The sequence below is a fragment of the Macaca mulatta genome, chromosome 11 (genome assembly GCF_049350105.2).
Source record: "Macaca mulatta isolate MMU2019108-1 chromosome 11, T2T-MMU8v2.0, whole genome shotgun sequence".
Taxonomy (NCBI): Eukaryota; Metazoa; Chordata; class Mammalia; order Primates; family Cercopithecidae; genus Macaca; species Macaca mulatta.
In genome coordinates, this window is record NC_133416.1 from 33,902,435 (window position 1) to 33,917,460 (window position 15,026).

Genomic DNA, 15,026 nt, shown 5'->3' on the forward strand with positions numbered 1-15,026 from the left:
ATTCTGCAAAGAACATCTTCACGTCTCCTGGTTTGGGCTCTCCACTTCTTAAGATTTTGTAAGTCTCCTAAGTGTCTCCCTGTTTCCAACTTCTGCCTAATTCAAATCTCTGCTCACAGCACAGTTCTAAAACCTTTGATAGCTCCCCATGACTAAAACAGGAAATGCTTTTATTTCATCCTGGTCCCTAAGATTCTATTCCCAATGACTTGGCTTTATGTCTCACTGCTATGCTATTCATATTGTATCTTCCATTAACATTGGAGCGCTACTTTCTGGTCTTCTCTCATATTTCTTCCTTTCCTGCCTGTCAAACCTTTACTCTTTATTTCACTCTCTTGGATGCACTTCCTCCTATTTGTTTTGCAACTGTCAGATCTTCAAAATAATAACCCCCTTTACAAAGCTTTCTTCTATTCTTTTCCTTATTAGAAATATCAAGTTTGTTACTCTCCCGCTTGTGATATTATTCTACATATATGATAGTTACTTATTTTATTTTTTTGAGACAGTCTTGCTCTGTCGCCCAGGCTGGAGTGCAATGGCGCGATCTCAGCTCACTGCAACCTCTGCCTCCCGGGTTCAGGCAATTCTCCTGCCTCAGCCTCCGGAATAGCTGGGACTACCGGCGCCACCACTACTCCTGGCTAATTTTTGTATTTTTAGTAGACGCCGCGGTTTTGCCATGTTGGCTAGGCTGGTCTCCAACTCTCCTGATTTCAAGTGCCTCGGCCTCCCAAAGTGCTGGGATTACAGTCGTGAACCACCGTGCCCAGATAGGTTTTTTTATCTTCAGTAGAGGCGGGGTTTTGCCACATTGCCCAAGCTGGTCTCGAACTCCTGAGCTCGAGCAATTATCCTACCTCGGCCTCCTGAGTTTAATGTAAAATCTCAGATGCCATTGTTTTAGAAAGCCTTCAGTAGATTAAGGAGCTTGTTTTCCTTATCCTTAAGATGTCTATTTTTTACATGGCAATATTAACAGGACTGAAAGCTCCTGGAGAGACGCAATTGCCCTTGTAATTTCTGTACAATTTCTGGCAGGAAATAATAATAACATTTAATGGTGTTTATTATTTGCTGGGCATCCTTATAAGGGTTTTACATGTGTTAAATTTATCCCTCAGAACAACTCCGTGAGAAGGGTGCTATTATCACAAAAATTTTATAGATAAAGAACTTAGGCACAGGGAGAGGTTACGTTACCCGTCCATGGTCACGTGGCTGGTGAATGGCAGAGCCGGGGGCTGAACCCAGCAATCTCAGCCAGGGATCTGTGCTCTTAATCACTGTGCTACGTTTATCCCAGGGTGTATCAATGTTTATTCCAGTTACAGGGGTGGAATTCTGCTAGAAGCTTTTGAGAACCTCATCTAGTGTTGTGTTTTTTTCTACCAAGGTTTTTAGCTGCTAAGAGAGAGGCCACTGCCAGGAAGAGCCGGGACGCCGAGCTGTCAAGGCTGACTGAGGAATGGACACTGAACGCGCAGCGGAGTCTCGGAGGGGCAAACCCGCCAAGAGACCCACTTTGCACAACTGTCCTCAGCCAGGAAACGATAGATCAGGAACCCAGGGACAGAAACACACGCGGGGCCTCTTCAGAGGTCGGGGGGGTGGGAAAGGGGCGGGGAGGATCAGCGCAGGGCCTGGCCGTTTGGAGGAGGTGCTGGGGCGGCGCGAAGGGAGCCGGAACAGGGTAGACTCACAGATCCAGGAGCTGACTGACCCGCCGTGGGCGAGGCATCGCTGCAGCGTCTGAACCCTCTTCCGCGGTCCCAGGGCCTCCAGAACGCAGCCAGGGACCGTCCGCCAACTCCCGCCCACCGCGCGACGCGTAGGTTTTTGTGACGTCACACGGATTTTTCCGGTGACCGGGGCGTGGCCACGCTTCGGACTCCACAAGGAAAGAAGAGATCTCCCCTTGGGGCGGAGCCACTGAGGGCTGCGCGGAGGAGGCTGGGTGTGACAAAATATAAAGAGGCCCTAAGTTCAGGTGCAATCTGACGGGAGTTGTAGTTCTTTCACCTGTCCGGCGTCTGCTCCAGTGCAGCTGCAGGAGGTTTCTCGGGAGTTCAGCCCAGCGCTCAGCCCCGCTGCGACGCCGCGAGCCGAGAACTCTCCTGTGGCGAAGGGAGAGCTGAGAAGTCGCTGCTCTTACTAAAAGGATACGTTGCATGCTGGGCCATAGCCTTGGCGATGCACACTGGAGACCCGCTCGGATACGGACTCCATTAACATCAAACGGAGCGTTTTAGAGGATCGGAGTTTACTGAGCACTTTCTAGGAAGCGTGCACTGAGCTACGTGCTTTCTATGCCTTAGTTCAATACTTAACTGTATTCATTATAATCCTGTGAAATCGTCATTAGTCTTATTTTACAGATGAGGACACTGCGTACCAACAAGTAACCGCACTAAGAATTTCGTCATGGAGGAGAAGGGAACCTGTATTCACATTAGGAAGGTTCCTGAAGAAAGGGCACCTGTAGGTGGAATTTTCTCTTTGGTTCTGCTGCAGAGTATTTGCTGCTTTTTAGTGCTTCCCGCACCCGCCCCGCCATTCTTCCTTGTAGATTAATCTGTTGTTTATATGCCGGGTTCCTTTTTTAAGCTCCTTGAAAGTTGGAACCCACTGCTGTTCGCCTGTTCAGGATGCTGCACATTCTATCAACATGCATTTATTAAGCGCTGAACGAGGGCCAAGGATCGTGCTGGGTGCTAAGGATTGAGTGGTGAACACTTGGGTCAGACAAGTAAAAGGGTAATTAGAATAACTGTTAAATGCTTAGATGGGGTTAGTTCTATGGAAGCACCCATGGTTGGGGGGGTGGGATACAGATCAGAGAGAAAAGGGTGGTCTGCAAATAGTTTGGGATGGCAACACTGGAGAGTGATCAAGAGTGAGTGTAGGGCAGGGGTTGGGCGACTTTTTCCATAAAGTGCTCTGAAAGTTGCAGATTCCAGGAGAAGTAACTACTGTCAGACCCAGACAAATTGGAGTCCAGAGACCATAAAGGAAGGGAACTCATGCTCGTATGTCTCAGATAAGAACTGTCTCAAGGCCGGACGCGGTGGCTCACACCTGTAATCTCAGTACTTTCGGAGGCCGAGGTGAGCAGATCACGAGGTCGGGAGTTTTGAGACCAGCCTGGCCAATGTGGTGAAACCCCCGCCTCTACTAAAAATACAGAAAAACAAAAAAGCCGGATGTGGTGGCAGGCGCCTGTAATCCCAGCTACTGAGGAGGCTGAGGCAGGAGAATCGCTTGAACCCGGGGGGCGGAGGTTGTAGTGAACCGAGATTGCGCCACTGCACTCCAGCCTGGGCGACAGCAAGACTCCGTCTCAAAAAAAAAAAAAAAAAAAAAAAAAAAAAAAAAAAGAGGAAGAACTGCAAGGACTTTAAAAAATAAACGAAAAAACCCACAATTTCTTCACATCTTTCATGCATTTAATGTTTTGCACAACTTGCTCGTTTTGCAAATATGCACACATTTCTATGACAAGATTTATTGCTAAACATTTTTTAAAACTGCAGCAGTTCAGGTAAGATACTGTCGAAAGGATGTTTGGCCCAGCAGCAGCACCTCCAATAATGAACGAACTACACTTCTTGATTTGAGTCTCAGGAACCAATCAACTTTGTTTCCAAGACGTTTATGTGAACTTCTCTACTTTACCAGTAAAATCTTCCCCCTGCTCTTCCCTTCTCCAGACCTGTGGCTTGCCATAGCTGTACATCTTGGATTATAATTGTTTTTGCTCATTCCCAGAGAAACTCAGTATCTTTGGAGAAATCTTTCTCTGTTGTCTTTTAGCTTCCCAGAGCCAAACAAGAACTATTTAGGTTTTGTGGGCCATGCTGGCTTGGTCACAGCTATTCAACTTGTAGCTTAAAATTAGCTATAGACAGTATGAATGGGTGGGGCTGTGTTCCAATAAAACCTTATCCTAAACACTGAAGTTTGAATTTTATGTAATTTTCAACTGTCATGAAATACTCATCTTTTGATCTTTTTCAGCCATTAAAAAATGTAAAAGCCATCCTTAAGTTGCAAGCTGTTCAGAAACAGGCATTGGACTGGATTTGACCCTTGAGCCATTTGCCCCTGTGTCCTCACCTGATCTAGAAAGCTAAAATGCACATGTCTCACGTCTGTAATCCCAGCACTCTGGGAGGCCGAGGTGGGCGGATTACCTGAGGTTAGGAGTTCGAGACCAGCCTGGGCAACATGGCGGAACTCCGTCTCTACTAAAAGTACAAACAAATTAGCTGGGCGTGGTGGCAGGTGCCTGTAATCCCAGCTACTCAGGAGGCTGAGGCAGGAGAATTGCTTGAACCCAGGAGGCGGAGGTTGCAGTGAACCGAGATCGCACCACTGTACTCAAGCCTGGGCGACAAGAGTGAGACTCTGCCTCAAAAAAAAAAAAAAAAAAAAAAAAAAAATTACGAATTTTAAGATGGTGATAGCAGAGCACTAAACCCAGGGTGGGGCCCGTGTGACTGCACATTTTACCCACCCATGAAGCCAGCACTGGGTGCATCCAACTTCAGGACTCCCCGGCAAAAATCAGTTCAGGAACCCTTTGTCAAAATAAAATTCAAAGATAAATAGGAGCACAGAGAGACATTTTTACTTGCAGTTCAAGAAAATCAGACCTTTAGAGAGTGGCTCGCTAAATAGAATGAGAGGAATTTATAGCTCAGATGAAATTGCAGATATTTATAGCTCAGATATGGCAGTTCATTCCGATTGGATAAGAACAAGATGTTCCTGTTTTTTTGGTAAGGAAAACAGGATGTTCTTGTTTTTGTGGCTTATCTCTGGAGGCAGCTTTCAGGATTTCCCCTTAGTCAAGGCTTTTAGGAGGTTCCCGCTATTCATGGTTTATCTTTGAATGCAAGGTTATTGGGAATGAAAGTCTTTTTAAAGTGATTTGTAGGCAGGGCTAGGCTAAGGGCAAGGTATTTTTCCCTCTCTCCTCTCTGTTTGCTGTGCCCACTTTAATATAGTTTCCTCTAGCTCAGAATCTCCTCCACTTCCTACCATAGCTACCATACAAAGTAAAAGTTATCATAGATTGTTGCTCTGGGTTGGTTTTATAAAAATAATTAACAAAATTACTTTTCTTAAATCATGCTGTTAATTCATAATGTAACATATGAGCTGTATGTAGACCCATGTTTTAAAATATAATAAATATATATAAAACAAGTATATCTTATTTATATGAATGTGTGGCTTTCGCAGGAACAGAACGGAGCTAAGCCAGGTGAGCCCCTACTTTATTATCCTATCATGTGTAGGTTATTTTCAAATAGGATTGCTCTTAACTGTCAACGTGTTCTTTGAGAAAATAACACGTGCTCTTTTTATTTAGTTTCTTTTCATAGCTTGTTTTATAATATCACACTCCAAATTGGAAATAACAGTGCCCATACTCATGGATTGTTATACATTGTTAAAATTTCCCATTGGCTAGAAACACTTGCTTTAATTTGTTTCTAGGTTATAGACCTGTGACTTTCAAATTCTCAGGAGTCTGAGGCATACAATGCATGACTCATGATCTAAGCAGGTTAGTTGGGCAAGTTCAAACAGGAGAAGCAAGGAGAAGTTAATAAAGGAGCTGTTCCCAAAGATGTGGACAGAGTTAGGGCAGAGCAAGGGTAAGGGTAGTTCAACACTGTAGCGCTACAATAGCAGGAAGCCCTTACCTCTTCTAGTCCTGGAGGGCAAAACCAAAACCTTGTGAGAGTGACCAGAGGTGAAGCCACCTGAAAGGAACTGTGGCCTTTGAATTTGTAACCGCCCAAGGGGTTCACCTTGCCCCCTGCCTAGAAAGAACTGATTCATCAACACAGGGGAATTGCAATAGAGAAAGAGTAATTCACACAGGGCCAGCTGTGTGGGAGACAGTTTTATTATCACTCACACCAGTCTCCCCAACCATTTGGGGAGCAGAGATTTTTTTGTTTGTGTTTGTTTTCAGTCTTGCTCTGTCACCCAGGCTGGAGTGCAGTTATGCTATCTTGGCTCACTGCAACCTCTGCCCCCTGGGTTCAAGTGATTCTCCTGCCTCAGCCTCCCAAGTAGCTGAGATTACAGGCATGTGCCACCATGCCTGGCTAATTTTGTATTTTTAATAGAGACAGGGTTTCACTATGTTGGTCAGGCTGGTCTTAAACTCCTGACCTCGGGTGATCCACGTCAGCTTCCCAGAGTGCTGGGATTATAGGCGTGAGCCACTGCACCTGGCCAGGAGCAGAATTTTTAAGGACAAATTAGTGGGTTAGGGGAAGCCAGTGACCCGGGAGTGCTGACTGGTCAGGTCAGAAATGAAATCATAGGGAGTTGAAGCTGTATTCTTGTGCTGAGTCAGTTCTTGGGTGGAAGCCACAAGATCATATTAGCCAGTTAATCGATCTGAGTGCCAGCTGATCCGGCAAGTGCAGGGTCTGCAAAATATCTCGAGCACTGAGATATCTGAAGAAAATCTTGAAGCCTCCAGTTGCATGACTCTTAAACCATAATTTCTAATCTTCTAGCTAATGTTAGTCCTACAAAGAGAATCTAGTTCCCAGGCAAGAAGGAGGTCTGCTTTGGGAAAGGGCTGTTATCATCTTTGTTTTAAACTGTAAGTTTCTCCCAAAGTTAGTTCAGCCTGTGCCCAGGAATGAACAAGGAGGTTAGAAGCAAGATGGAGTCGGTTAAGTCAAATCTCTTTCACTGTCTCAGTGATAATTTTGCAAAGGCAGTTTCAGTTTGATAAGGCAACCTAGCCAGCCTGTTGTGATCCAGCCAGGGAGGGGCTACAGGAATACTCTTCAAGCTCCATTCTTCATCCCCTTTTTGATGTCTTGCTGTTGGCTGTCATTGCTTCAGCCAACCAGAAGTTAGAGCTCAAGCATCCCCGTTTATACGGTTGATAAAAGTCAGCTTCTCAGAGCCCAGTGTAGAGAAGAAGAGAAATTGGAAAATATGTAACTCATCAACAGATTACTGATTTTTTTGATAAAGCAATTAAATATCAAAAACATTTTGAAAATTAATAAGAATAGCTTCATCTGAGCCAAAATAGTAATTATTATAGTTTCTTTTCTTTTTTTATTTTTTTGAGACAGAGTCTCACACTGTTGCCCAGGCTGGAGTGCAGTGGTGCAATCTTGGCTTACTGCAATCTCCGCCTCCTGGGTTCAAGTGATTCTCCTGCCTCAACCTCCCAAGTAGCTGGGATTACAGGAGCCCATCACCATACCCAGTTAATTTTTTTTTTATTTTTAGTAGAGATGGGGTTTCACCACGTTGGCCAGGCTGGTCTCAAACTCCTGATCTCAGGTGATTCTCCTGTCTCAGCCTCCCAAAGTGCTGGGATTACAGGCGTGAGCCACCGTGCCTAGCCTATTACAGTTTCGTAACAGTGAGAGGGATGACAATTGTGGTCTTTCACTCAGATGCTGGGAGTCAGTGCAATGACAGCTTAAACCACTGTCTTTTTTTGATTAACTTCACTCGATATTTTTATTTTTAGAAAGTTATATAATTTCTAACTCACAATTACTGGTCATTGCAATGGAATCAAATGCCTGGTATTTCTATCAGATAATCAGACTTTCAAACCCCATTACTTACATTCATTCAAACAAATATTTAATACCTGTTATGTACCAGGTGGAATGTATCAGTACATGAATATGTCCTCTAGGAGCTTACATTCTAGTGCGAGAGAGAGAAAAGCACACAAACAAAACAGTATACGGAGATATGAACTATAAAGAACAAGATAGGAAGGATGGATTGAGAGAGAGAGAGAGAGATTTACTTTTGCTCAGGTGGTCAGGGAAGGCTTCTCTGAGGCTGTGACACTTTTGCTGAGATCTGAGGATTAAAAAGGAGGCAGCTATGCAGAGATTTAGAGACAGAGAGAAAAGAAAGACACTGAAGTAAAAATGTGCTTGATATCATTTGAAGGACAGAAGGAGGTCAGTGTGGCTGAATGGAGCAGGGAGTAGGAGGAAATGGGATTGGCTGAGCCTGGGGCCAAATCAGGTAAAATCTTGAAGATCAAAAAACTGTCTTTGGGCCAGGCCTGGTGGCTCATGCCTGTAATCCCAGCACTTTGGGAGGCCGAGGCAGATCACTTGAGGTCAGGAGTTCGAGACCAGCCTGACCAACAGGGTGAAACCCCATCTCTACTAAAAATACAAAACTTAGCCGGGTGTAGGGGGGCGTGCCTGTAGTCCCTGCTACTTGGGAGACTGAGGCAGGAGAATTGCTTGAACCTGGGATGCGGAGGTTACAGTGAGCCAAGATCATGCCACTGTACTCTAGCCTGGGCAACAGAGTGAGACTTTGTCTCAAAAATAAATAAATAAATAAAACCCAAACAAACTGTGTTTGATTCAGGCATGGTGGCTCATGCTTGTAGTCATAGCTGAGGTGGGAGGATCCCTGGAGCCCAGGAGTTTGAGGCTGCTGTGAACTATGATCATGCCACTGCACTGTAGCCTAGGCAAGAGAGTGAGTGAGACCCTCTTTTTCTTTTTATCTTCCTGAAGCCTTTGGCAGAGCAGAGAAAGACCTTATCTCTAAAAAAATTAACATCAACAAAAAACCAAACTGACTTTGATGCATGAGGGCTGTAAAGAAGCAACACACACACATACACACACATAGACACACACACGTACACCTGACTTTGAATCTTATTCAAAATGAAATGACAGCATTGAAGGTTTAAAAAAGGGGAATGATACCTGTGCAGGACAGGTGAGCCCCAACATTGGGGCATAGCCTGGGGAAGTCCTTAGCTTTGCCCAGGAAAGAATTCAAGGGTGAGCTGATAGTAGAAAACAGGTTTTTTTTTTTTTTTTTGAGATATGGTCTCGCTCTGTCACCGAGGCTGGAGTACAGTAGCGCAATCTCAGCTCACTGCAGCCTCCACCTCCCGGGTTCAAGAAATTCTTGTGCCTCAGCCTCCCAGGTAGCTGGGATTACAGGCACCCACCACCACGCCCATCTATTTTTTGTATTTTTAGTAGAGACTGGGTTTCACCATGTTGTCCAGGCTGTTCTCGAACTCCTGACCTCAGGTGATCTGCCCATCTTGGCCTCCCAAAGTGCTGGGATTACAGGTGTGAGCCACCGTGCCCAGCCAGAAAACAGCTTTTCTGATGTGGCAGTGTGACAGCTCTGTGGCTGCTCCTGCAGAGCGGAGCTACCCATAGGCAGTGTATTGAGAGCAGCAACTCAGAGGCAGTTTTCTAATCATATTTATACCCACTCCTAATTACATGCAAATCAAGGGGCAGGTAATTCAGAAATTTCTAGAAAAGGGGTGGTAATTTCCAGGTCACTGCCATGGAAAGTGGTGCTAACTTCTAGGCGTTGCCACAGCAATGGTAAACTGTTGTGTCACTGGTAGGAATGTCTTATGAAGAAGTGCTTTCCATGCTTCTCTGTTTCAGCCAGTCTTTCAATCTGTTCGGAGTTGAGTCCTGCTTCCTACCTCAATACCATTTGGGCTGCAGTGTGAAGAATGGAGGGGGCTTTGGGGAGCGAATCACAGCATGTTTTGAACAGGTTAGAGCCTGTTGGTGGCTTCCCCGAAGGCTATGCCTCTCCTTAGCCCCCTCTAGAATCTTTAGCTTCCTCACAAGGTGGGAAGCCCTTCAGGGACCGAGAAGGAGGTGATGGTGGTGGCAAACAGCATTGCATCTGCAGGACCTTTGGGCCTGGTCCTGTTGCCTTCAATCTTGCGTTGCTGTGATGACAGTGATAGCACTTGATGTCTTAGTATCACAGGCTCTTGAACCATGGAGCCTGCATGTCACTAAGAGCTTGGTCTCTGACTACAGCTTCTGAATCCTTATTTTGGCCTAAAATGAGTCACTTGACTCCTTAGTAATTGTATTTTTTCACCTGTAATATGGGGATAGTAATACAATGCCTTATCCAAAGCACATGAGGACAGGCAATTCTCAGAATTAAAAATGTTCAAGATTTTAGAAAGCTATCATGGTACATATGACCAGATATTATGAGACACCCCATTTTGAGTTGGGTTTTCAGTCACATGTATTCTATCTAAAACTCTATTATATAACCCTCTTTTACCTTTCTCTTAGCAGGTAACACTCATTAATATCTTGTTTGTTTGTTGCTTGTCTCCATCAATTAGAATGTAAGTTCCTTGAAATCAGGGATCTTTCTTTTGCTTGCTACTGTGCCTGAAACACTTTAAACAGTACCTGATACCTAGTCAGTAACCAATAATTACTAATTGAGAATGAATGAATGAACAAAGCTCTGATTTGTCTCTTTCCAATCTCTACCTCCTTGCTTCTAATCTTTCAGTGAGTTTCTGGTCTCAGTCTTCAAAATGTACTCAAATTTGACCACTGCTGAACATGTCTGGGGCTATCAACTGAGAGTATGCCCAGGCTGAAAGTGTTGTCTAACCCTCCTGTTCACCTGGGTAAACTCCTCACTCCTCTTCCCATTTGTTCATTGATTCCACATTTAAAGATGTGCACGCAGGGTGCTAGGAGTGAACTCACAGTCTGGTGGGGGAGGTGGGACAGGAACACTGATAGAGATCATTACTGCATAAGATATGGGGAAGCAGTGACTCACGCCTGTAATCCCAGCACTTTGGGAGGCCGAGGGGGAGCAAATCATTTGAGGTCAGAAGTTCCAGACCAGCCTGGCCAACATGGAGAAACCCCATCTCTACTAAAAATACAAAAATTAGCCGGGTGTGGTGGTGTGCACCTGTAATCCCAGCTACTTGGGAGGCTGAGGCAGGAGAATTGCTGGAATCCTGGAGGTGGAGGTTGCAGTGAGCCGAGATCATGCCATTGCACTCCAGCCTGGGAGATAGAATGAGACCATGTCTCAAAAATAAATAAATAAATAAATAAAAAGGAAAAATAAAAGAAATGGGGAATGCAGAGGTGGGTGTGGTGGTCTGGACAGGTGAAGACCTGCGGCCCTCACTTCAATTGCACAGAAGACTAGGCTGGAGACAAGGAGTCACTCCCCTCAAATGATTTTTTAAAAAACAAACAAGCCCATTCCAGAGTGAGTGCACCTTGTCCTTCCTCTTTTCTCATGTGTTTAGGTGGGAGTGACCTTCTGGCCCCATTTGACAGTGGAGAACCTGAGATTAGGCAAGGAGAAGCCATTTCCCCAGCGTTGCGCACCTCTTCAGGACTAAGGCCGCAAACAGACGGTGCCCCACTCACTCAGAAGCAATTCGTATTGTAGCTCACTGAGCACCCAGTCCAGAGCCACCTCTGGAACAGGAGCTCAACCCTCTTTTTGAGAGCTTCTCTGAGGGGCCCTCCTATTAAAAATGGGGAAACTGAGGCCCAGAGAAAGGAAGTGACTTGCAAGGAATAACAGAGTAGTCAGAGAGACCTGCCCCAGGAGTTCTAATTCTAATAACCATAACAGCTATTATTTATTGAGCCCTTCCTGTGTGCTGAATCTTGTTCCAAGCCTTTACAGATACTGTCTTGTTCCATCCTCCAGCGACTCTCTATGGCTGTATACTGAAAGCCCACAATCCCTTATCCGCAATTTGAAGCCCAAAAAACTCTTGAAGCCAAAAGATTTTCCTGTTATTTGCTGCCCAGACTCTTCTCTGTGAAGAGTGGATAAATGTGGAATCAATTAATGAATTGGAAGAGGAGTGAGGAGTTTAACAGGTGAACAGGAGAGTGAAGCTATTTAAATTATGTATTTTTTGGTTGGTTTGTTGGTTTTTCTTTTGAGATGGAGTCTTGTTCTGTCACCCAGGTGGTAGTGCAATGGTGCAATCTTGGCTCACTGCAACCTCCACCTCCCGGGTTCAGGTGATTCTCCTGCCTCAGCCTCCTCATTAGCTGGGATTACAGGCACCCACCCCATGCCCAGGTAATTTCTGTATTTTTAGTAGAGATGGGGTTTCACCATGTTGGCCAGGCTGGTCTCGAATTCGTGATCTCAGGTGATCCGCCGGCCCTGGCCTCCCAAAGTGCAGGGATTACAGGTGTGAGCCACCACACCCAGCCTATTTACATTTTTTAATAATAATTTTTTATTGATAAGTTTTAAAAATTAGGGGGAAAAGACGTGAATAGCCATACCTTTATTAGCATTTTATCGTTTTGTGACAATACACATTTACCATGGGGCAGGAGTCTGAGTCAAGTCTAGCTTGACTGAGTCCTCTGCTAACAGTCTCATGAGGCTACAATCAAGCTGTCACCAAGGACTGCAGTGTCACCTGAGTTCAGATGGGGAAGGGCTCACTTCCAAGTTCACTCATGTTAATGGCAGAATTCAGTTCCTTGAGGTTGTAGGACTAAGAGCTTCAGGTTTTATTGGCTGTTGGCTGGAGGCTGCCCTCAGCTCTGAGAGGTTGCCCATATTTCTTGCCATGCAGTGTCCTCTAACATGGCCATCTGCACCCTCAAAGCTAAACTGGGGGAGGGGGACAAAGACGGGTGCTGCTACCATCTTATGTAACATGACCCCAATCATGTACACAAAATCACATACATCCCATCGTCTTTACTGTGTTTTTCAGTTAGAAGCAAGCCACAGATCCTGCCCACACTAAGGGGAAAGGATCACATAAGGGGAGGAGGGGAGGCAACTAAGAGTCTTTCCACCACAAGCCACAAAGCCTTCCACTGCAGAAATATTGTGTTCGATTATGTCCTAGAAAAAAAATAACGTTTTTATCTCACATGAAAACTCAGAATGCCAGCCTGGGTAATATGGGAAAACCCCATCTCTCCCCCCCCAAAAAATTATCCAGCTGTGGTGGTACATGCCTGTGGTCCCAGCTACTTAGGAGGCTGAGGTGAGAGTGTGTCCGGAATTGGTTCCTTCCAGTGAGTTCTTAGTCTCACTGACTTGAAGAACGACACCGTGAACCCTCACAGTGAGTGTTACAGTTCTTAAAGATGGCGTGTCCGGAGTTTGTTGCTTCAGATGTTTGGATGTGTCCGGAGTTTCTTCCATCTGGTGGGTTCGTGGTCTTGTTGACTTCAGGAGGGAAGCCACAGACCTTCGCAGCGAGTGTTACAGTTTTAAGGGCGGCGCATCCGGAGTTGTTCATTCCTCCCGGTGGGTTCCTGGTCTCGCTGACTTCAGGAGTGAAGCTGCAGACCTTCACAGTGAGTGTCACAGTTCCTAAAAGCAGCACGTCCAGAATTGTTCATTGCTCCCGGTGGATTTGTGGTCTCGCTGACTTCAGGAGTGAAGCTGCAGACCTTCATGGTGAGCATTACCGTTCTTAAAGGCAACGCGCCCAGAGTTGTTTGTTCCTCCCAGTAGGTTCGTGGTCTTGCTGACTTCAGAAGTGAAGCCGCAGATTTTCGCAGTGAGTGTTACAGCTCATAAAGGCCGTACAGATGCAAAGAGACAGCAGCACCAAGATTTATTGGAAGAGAGAAAGAACAAGACGACCACTATGGGACAAGAGACCCCACTGGGTTGCCGCTGGGGGCACAGGAGGCCTGCTTTTATTCCCTTATTTGGCCCCACCCACATCCTGCTGATTGGTCCATTTTACAGAGAGCTGATTGGTCCACTTTACAGAGTGCTGATTGGTCTGTTTTTACAGAGTGCTGATTGGTGCATTTAGCTAAACCCAAAGAAAGCACTGATTGGTGCATTTAAATCCTTTTGCTAAACAGAAAAGTTCTCCTTGTCCCCTACCCCCCATTAGCTAGACACAGAGAGCTGATTGGTGCATTTACAATCCTTTAGCTAGACAGAAAAGTTCTCCAAGTCGCCACCAGACCCAGGAGGCCAGCCAGCTTCACCTCTCAAGAGGATCACTTGAGCCTGGTGGGGGTCAAAGCTCCAGTGAGCCAAGATTGTGCCACTGCACTCCAGTGGACAACAGAGTGAGACACTGTCTTAAAAAAAGAGAGAGAGAGAGAGAAGGAAGGAAAGAAGGAGAAGGAAGGGAGGAAGGGAGGGAGGGAGGGAGGTCAGAATAGGCTAGTTCCAGGGTTGGTTGTTCAGTGGCTTAATGACGTTATAATTCCCGCTCAGAACCTCTGTGATTCCCTTGAGTTTTTCTCTCATGCTTTCAAGATGGCTCTACAGGTCCAAGCAATACATCCTTGCACTAAGGATGCAAGTTAGGAAAATTCAAGTTTGTTGCTTCACTTTGAGCCTCTTATTTGACTTACTCCATTTTACGTGTGAGATACGCATGTGACAGCTGGAACTGGCATTAGATATGTTAGACAGAAAGTAAAATTGAGTATATTTCTGATTCTCAAGCATTTGTTGTTGCCACTGTTTAAAAAATAAACAATGCATTGTCACATACTAAGCACTCAGTTATTTGTTGAATGAAATGTAACACTGTAGGGTAGGGTGGGATAACACTAAAGTTTCTGGAGGCAGGTAACATGTACTTGTATTTTTCTCACATCTCTCTTGGTAAGAACACAAAATCTTTGCCTAGAAGAACTCACAGCAGCATCCTCAGTATTATGGCATTTGCTAATTAAACCAATCATTACCAAGGGAAATGAGATATGACTTAGATAAATCATAATTAATCCCTCAGGATGGGCATGGGCCTGAATACCCCTATAGCACATGACCATCTGATACCCGAACAAAATCATGATTCTGTTAAAAAAGAAGAGGAAAGGAAAAGGAATAACTGTAAACAACAAGCACCGTCCTCCACAGAGTCAGGGAAGAATTTAAAAGGGGTAGTAAGAAGGCCTCTCTAGAGAGGCAATGTTTTACTTGAGATTTGCCTAGAAGTTGTCAGACTTGTGAAATCTGCGGACTAGCATTCCGGGGGGTTAAAGAAGAGCAAATATGCTGCTTAGGGATACAAAGTTTCTTTCTGGGGTGATGGAAATGTTCTAAAATTGATCGTAGTGATAATTGCAGAATTCTGTGAATATACTAAAAATATATACTTTAAATGGGTGAATTGTATGGTATATGAATCATATCTCAATAAAGCTGCTATTTAAAAAAAGAATAGTAATGCAATA

At 45.0% G+C, this 15,026-nt stretch overlaps 2 protein-coding genes and 1 long non-coding RNA gene across 10 annotated transcripts in view; 2 read left to right on the forward strand and 1 right to left on the reverse strand.

Annotated features, from left to right (window-relative positions):
- AMN1 (antagonist of mitotic exit network 1 homolog) overlaps positions 1–1,757 on the reverse strand; it is a 58,975-nt gene extending 57,218 nt beyond the window's left edge. For 6 of the 7 annotated variants that reach the window (XR_013400948.1, XR_013400949.1, XR_013400950.1 and 3 more), the window contains exon 1: positions 1,707–1,757. Coding sequence is in view for 1 of the 7 variants with exons in the window: in XM_015151394.3 (XP_015006880.3) it covers positions 1,707–1,744 (38 nt within the window). In the remaining 6 variants the exon portion in view is untranslated. The remainder of the gene's footprint in view (positions 1–1,706) is intronic. The other variant, XM_015151399.3, reaches the window with a different exon arrangement.
- Positions 1–3,961, forward strand: part of ETFBKMT (electron transfer flavoprotein subunit beta lysine methyltransferase) — an 88,164-nt gene extending 84,203 nt beyond the window's left edge. For both annotated transcript variants that reach the window (XM_077952426.1, XM_077952427.1), the window contains exon 5: positions 1,400–3,961. The gene's annotated coding sequence lies outside the window, so the exon portion shown is untranslated. The remainder of the gene's footprint in view (positions 1–1,399) is intronic.
- An 8,941-nt stretch (positions 3,962–12,902) lies between these two features.
- On the forward strand, positions 12,903–14,335 carry LOC144332815 (uncharacterized). Its single transcript, XR_013400953.1, has 2 exons — positions 12,903–13,169; positions 13,330–14,335. It is a non-coding gene; the product is annotated as an uncharacterized LOC144332815 (long non-coding RNA).
- Positions 14,336–15,026: the final 691 nt, after the last annotated feature.